We start from the raw sequence: 7143 nt of genomic DNA, 5'->3' as shown, positions 1-7143 counted from the left end.
TAAATATTAAATGTTTAAATATTAAACTGAACATTAAAGATTTATTTCTATAAAACGTGTTTAAAGTTTTTTTTCCTTTTTATTTATTTTTCCTCAATAATAAAAAATGAATCAGTGATTTTTTTACTTTAGTTTAAGATTAAATAAAATATTCTTTATTTTAACAAGAAGACAATAAAATATAATAAGAGCAGAAATAAGAAATAATAAAGATAATAAATAATAAAAACGAAAACAATAAAAATAATAACAATAATAAACATTATTTACAGAACAACAGTAGTTAGTTTTATTTTAAACAAACAAAGATAATAATATAATAATAATAATAATAATAATAATAATAATATAATAATAATAATAATAATAATAATAATATAATAATAATAATAATAATAATAATAATAATTATTATTATTATTATTTAAGGCCTGAAACAGATAAATGACTAACTAAATATAATAAGAACAAACAGAAGATGAGTTATTGATTGTTGATAGATTAGAAGATAAACAGCAGACATTAAAGTCCCCCCCCCTCTACTGCCCCCCCCCCTTCCCCCCCTTCCCCCCCCTCCTGCTTTCTGTCCAGCAGAGAAAATTAATCCTGATCGGATTGAAGGAAAATTGGAGGCAATGAATCTGCCCCCCCCCCCCCCTACTGCCCCCCCCCCCCTCTACTTCCCCCCCCCCCCCCCCCCCCCCCCCTTCTCCTCCTCGCTCCTGATTGGCTGCCGCTGATCCCCGGGCCTTATAAAGCTCCTCTCCTCCTCCTCCTCCTCTTCATCTTCATCTTCCTCTTCCAGCATGATGATGTCCGGTCGCGAGGAACCGGAGGAGAAACCGAGAGTCCGGATGTTTTCTCCCGGTTTCAGTCTGGAGAAGTCCCGGTTACACAGCTCCGGGTTCCGCTCTAAAGGCTTCGCCATCACGGACCTGTTGGGCCTGGAGCCTCCGGTCCCGGGGCCCCCCCCCACCGAGCCCCCGGGGCCCGGGGCCGGTGGGGGGGGCGGAGGCCTGGCCGGTTTCTCCTTCCAGGGAAACTCTCTCCCGCTCGGTCTCGGCTTCCTCTGCAGCCTCGCGGCGCAGCAGCCCACCGGAGGCTCGTGCTTCTTACCGGGACACCTGCCGCTGCTGCAGGCGCGCGCGGACAGCTCTTACCTTCACAACCTGGAGACGCAGCGGGACAACTACTCAGGTACGAGCCTGACCCGGAACCCTGAACCCGGAACCCTGAACCCGAGCCGGGCCGAGCCGGGCCAACCTAACCCGGCTCGGCTCGGCTCGGTTCACCTGTTGGTCTCATGTGTTTTATCTTTATTCAGTTTTTTAGTTTGTTTTTTTAAACTTTCTCATCATGTGCTTCACAGTTATTATTATTATTATTATTATTATTATTATTATTATTATTATTATTATTATTATTATTATTATAGTTTATTAATGTTCATTAGTTTTATTCCAGTTTAGTTTTAGTGAGTTTAACAAGTGATGACGTAGTTTTAGTCTATACCGTCACCATGGAGACAATGAAAATATCATAAGTTTCACTTAGTTTATATTTATATTTCATAGACTAAATGATTTCTCCCTGTGAGTCTTACTGAACTTATAATAATAATAATAACTATATTAACCTTTATTATAACTATAATAACTATAATAACTATATTAACCTTTATTATAACTATTATAACTATAATAACTATATTAACCTTTATTATAACTATAATAATAATAATAACTATATTAACCTTTATTATAACTATAATAATAATAACTATATTAACCTTTATTATAACTATAATAATAATAATAATAATAACTATATTAACCTTTATTATAACTATAATAATAATAATAATAATAACTATATTAACCTTTATTATAACTATAATAATAATAATAACTATATTAACCTTTATTATAACTATAATAATAATAATAACTCTGCTTCATCACTCGGGTTATTTCGGCTCAACTCGTTTAATCTGCTTAAAATGAAACGTTTATAATGTTTTAAATGTTTTAAATGTTTTAAATGTTTTAAATCTTTTCTTTTTCGTTCCGTTAAAACACAAAGTTAATGTTAATATTTATATTTATATTTATATTTATATTTATATTATTTTATTTCTAATGTGTAAAACAAGAAAAAACTAAACTAAACAAAAACAGCATAAAAGAAGAAAGCACAATGACGTCACTGAAAACAGTAAACATGATGTAATAAGCTTTATTTATATTTTATATTTATATTTATATTTATATTTATATTTATATTAACTCTTTATATTCAGTTTAAAGATCAAATGATTATTTTGCTCTGAACAGTTTTGAGTGTTTCTCTTGTTTATGTTTATTAATATTCATGTTAAACTCTTAATGTTTTAATGTTTTAATGTTTTAATGTTTTAATGTTTTAATGTTTTAATGTTTTAATGTTTATCAGACAGTTTGTGTTGTTTGTTAATCATTTAGTTTGAATTAGAAAATAAATTCTGCTTATTAATAATAATCAGTGTTTTAATTATTGTTATTAACGTTCCTGCTGATTATTGTATTTATTATATGATGAATGTTATTAATATTATATTATTAATATATATAATTATTATATTAATAGATGATGAATGTCTCTCTGACCGGAACGACTCTAAAAACTCTGCAAACTCTCAGAAGAGAAAGAAGCGAAGACACAGGTGAGAAGATCATATATATATATATATATATATATATATATATATATATATATATATATATATATATATATATATATTAATGTTTATTAATGTTTATTAATGTGAATCAGCTGCATTGAAATATAAACATGAAGTTTTTATTTCCATGTCATTAAATCTCTAGAAGATGATTTTACAGAGTTAAATATTAAATATTAAATATTAATATTAATATAAATAATAATAATAATGACTCTTAGTTAAAGTAATGAACGGATATTAATGGAAGAAATGGCGCGAAATTCACATTGATTGATTTAAACTCGTAAATATTGAATTGATTAATCCTGATGGTCACGTGCTCATGTTATAAATGACCTGATGATTGATTATTGATTATTGATCCGTGGTGATCAGGACGGTGTTTACGTCACACCAGCTGGAGGAGCTGGAGAAAGCTTTCCACGAGGCGCACTATCCGGACGTGTACGCGCGCGAGATGCTCGCGATGAAGACGGAGCTGCCGGAGGACCGGATACAGGTATGACGTCATCGCCTTCATAACGACATCATTACTGTCAGGTTGAATTATGACGTCAGAGTAAATAACATTAAAAAGTTTAAAATAAAATAAAACAGTCAAATAAATAAAATGTTTCTGTTTTTAAACTTTAAATTAAAACATGTTATTATTTTATTAAGTGTTTCCCAACATGAGGGTCGGGGTCCGTCAGTGGGTCGTAAAGCAGGTCTGAAGGGTCGTAAAGAAAGAAAATATATAAAATATGAATTAAAAACATTAAAACAGATTTTCTGGAGCTTTTAATCAGTTTCACTCATTCTGCATCAGCTGTTTATTTATTGTCTTTATAAAATATAAATAACATAAATATACATTCTGACCAAAGTTATTTTCATTTCCTTTTGAATTTTTCTCCAGTTTTATAAATTAAATCACAATAAATCCTCCTGTAAGGTTTAAATAGTTATAAATAATGTTTATGAATCATTTTAAAATGTCTTAAAACATTTAAAATAAACTTCAGTTATAATTTAAATATTAATTTAATATAAGAACAAATTTAACTCAAACTTTAACAAACCTGTGTGTGCTCTTATTGTGAAGGTATGGTTCCGTCTCTGACCTGTGTGTGCTCTTATTGTGAAGGTGTGGTTCCGTCTCTGACCTGTGTGTGCTCTTATTGTGAAGGTGTGGTTCCAGAACCGCCGGGCCAAGTGGCGGAAGCGGGAGAAGTGCTGGGGCCGCAGCAGCGTGATGGCAGAGTACGGGCTGTACGGAGCCATGGTACGTCACTCCATCCCGTTACCGGAATCCATCCTCAACTCCGCCAAGAACGGGATGATGGGATCCTGCGCGCCCTGGCTGCTCGGTGAGCCGCATGCACGTCAGTACCACACATGCACTATATACACATGCACTATATACACACATGCACGTCAGTACCACACATGCACTATATACACATGCACTATATACACACATGCACGTCAGTACCACACATGCACTATATACATATGCACTATATACACACATGCACTATATACACACATGCACTATATACACATGCACTATATACATACATGCACGTCAGTACCACACATGCACTATATACACATGCACTATATACACATGCACTATACACACATGCACTATATACACATGCACTATACACACATGCACTATATACACATGCACTATATACACACATGCACTATATACACACATGCACTATATACACACATGCACGTCAGTACCACACATGCACTATACACACATGCACTATACACACATGCACTATATACACATGCACTATATACACACATGCACTATATACACATGCACTATATACACATGCACTATATACACACATGCACTATATACACACATGCACTATATACATACATGCACTACATACACACATGCACTATATACACACATGCACGTCAGTACCACACATGCACTATATACACACATGCACTATATACACACATGCACGTCAGTACCACACATGCACTATATACACACATGCACTATATACACGCATGCACGTCAGTACCACACATGCACTATATACACATGCACTATATACACACATGCACTATATACACATGCACTATATACACACATGCACTACATACACACATGCACTATATACATACATGCACTACATACACACATGCACTATATACATACATGCACTACATACACACATGCACTATATATACAATATACACACTATACACACTACATACACACATGCACTATATACATACATACACTATATATACACATGCACTATATACACATGCACTATATACACACATGCACTATATACACATGCACTATATACACACATGCACTACATACACACATGCACTATATACATACAGGCACTACATACACACATGCACTATATACATACATGCACTATATACACACATGCACTATATATACAATATACACACTATACACACTACATACACACATGCACTATATACACATGCACTATATACACATGCACTATATACACACATGCACTATATATACACATGCACTATATACACACTATATACACACATGCACTACACACACACATGCACTATATACACACATGCACTACATACACACATGCACTATATACACATGCACTATATACACACATGCACTATATACACACATGCACTATATACACATGCACTATTTACACATGCACTATATACACACTATATACACACATGCACTACACACACACATGCACTATATACACACATGCACTACATACACACATGCACTATATACACACATGCACTATATACACACTATATACACACATGCACTACACACACACATGCACTATATACACATGCACTATATACACACATGCACTATATACACACATGCACTATATACATACATGCACTACACACACACATGCACTATATACACATGCACTATATACACACATGCACTACACACACACATGCACTATATACACATGCACTATATACACACATGCACTATATACACACATGCACTATATACACATGTACTATATACACACAAGCACTATATACACACATGCACTATATACACACATGCACTACATACACACATGCACTATATACATACATGCACTACATACACACATGCACTATATATACAATATACACACTATACACACTACATACACACATGCACTATATACACACATGCACTACACACACATGTATTATAATCAGACTTATTTTGATCCAGTTTATAAATAAAATCTTTTTTTAAAACATTTTTAAATATAAAAGTTTTTATTTATTTATTATATAAATGTTCTAAACAATGAGTCAGAATATGATCAGCATGGAAAGAGTTAAACCTGAGTATTTAATATTTATAATAATTAATATCTAATGTATAATAATATTTATAATATTTATTAATGTATAATAATATTTATAATAATTAATATCTAATGTATAATAATATTTATATATATATTTATTAATGTATAATAATATTTATAATAATTAATATTTACTGTATAAACTCTGTGACTGAACTGAGTTTGTCTCTGTTTCTCAGGGATGCACAAGAAGTCTCTGGAGATGTCTAAGAAGTGTTCCAGTCCGCCTCCGTCTGAGTCTTTCTGTGAAGCCTCTGAGCGGCGGGCCGGTGGGGGGGTCGGTGGGGGGGTCGGAGGAGTGGGGGGGGACGGCCGGGAGGAGGAACAGCGGGTCGTCAGGGAGGAAGAGGAGCAGATGCAGGAGGAAGAGGAGGAAGAGGAAGAGGAAGTGGCCATCGACCTGTCCAGCTCCTCCAAACAGCAGCAGCAGGAGGAGCTAAGGCCCGCCTCCTCATCGCCACGGCGACAGAGCGGCAGCAGCCAATCAGAACACAGCTGAGGGTCGGACTGATGAGGATGATGATGATGATGATGATGATGATGATGTCACTGTGTGTGTTTCTTGTTTTATATCCTCGTTGTTTTTGGTATCAGAGACTTTAATGTTTCCTTCCTGTTTCTGTGATGAATGAATGTAACTCAGATATGAATATTTAAATTATTATTATTATTATTATTATTATTATTATTATTATTATTATTATTATTATAATGTACAGCAGCAGCTTCAGTGAATTAAAACAAAGTATTTTTACAATCATGGTTTTTATGGTTTTTATTTATTCAACATTAACTTATAATTATAATTTTGGCAGCTTCAGGCCTCCGTAGTTTAAATTAAAGCGTCTGTTATTATAATTTACCTTTAAAAACATCTTTATTTCATATTAAACACTTAGTGGGACTTAGACCAGTAAATAATAAACTATATAATAATTATAACAGTTTAATATCTCTATCTCTATCTCTATAAATATAAAACGCATTGATCCCACAGGGGGAAATTCATCACTACAGCAGCTCATAAAGAAAGTGATATGAGAA

General features: G+C 33.7%; 2 protein-coding genes across 2 annotated transcripts in view; both read left to right on the top strand.

The window, feature by feature from the left end:
• The window catches only part of LOC133991866 (NACHT, LRR and PYD domains-containing protein 14-like), a 721507-nt gene that overhangs the window by 6682 nt on the left and 707682 nt on the right, over nt 1-7143 (top strand). The window lies entirely within an intron of this gene.
• Nucleotides 813-7140, top strand: vsx1 (visual system homeobox 1 homolog, chx10-like). The gene is made up of 6 exons (XM_062430972.1): nt 813-1197; nt 2626-2701; nt 3098-3221; nt 3891-4071; nt 6279-6368; nt 7097-7140. The coding sequence occupies exons 1-6, from the start codon at nt 813-815 to the stop codon at nt 7138-7140; spliced, it is 900 nt and encodes a 299-aa protein (XP_062286956.1).

This window comes from Scomber scombrus, chromosome 12 (assembly GCF_963691925.1).
Source record: "Scomber scombrus chromosome 12, fScoSco1.1, whole genome shotgun sequence".
Taxonomy (NCBI): domain Eukaryota; kingdom Metazoa; phylum Chordata; class Actinopteri; order Scombriformes; family Scombridae; genus Scomber; species Scomber scombrus.
This window is presented reverse-complemented; position numbering and strand designations above follow the sequence as displayed.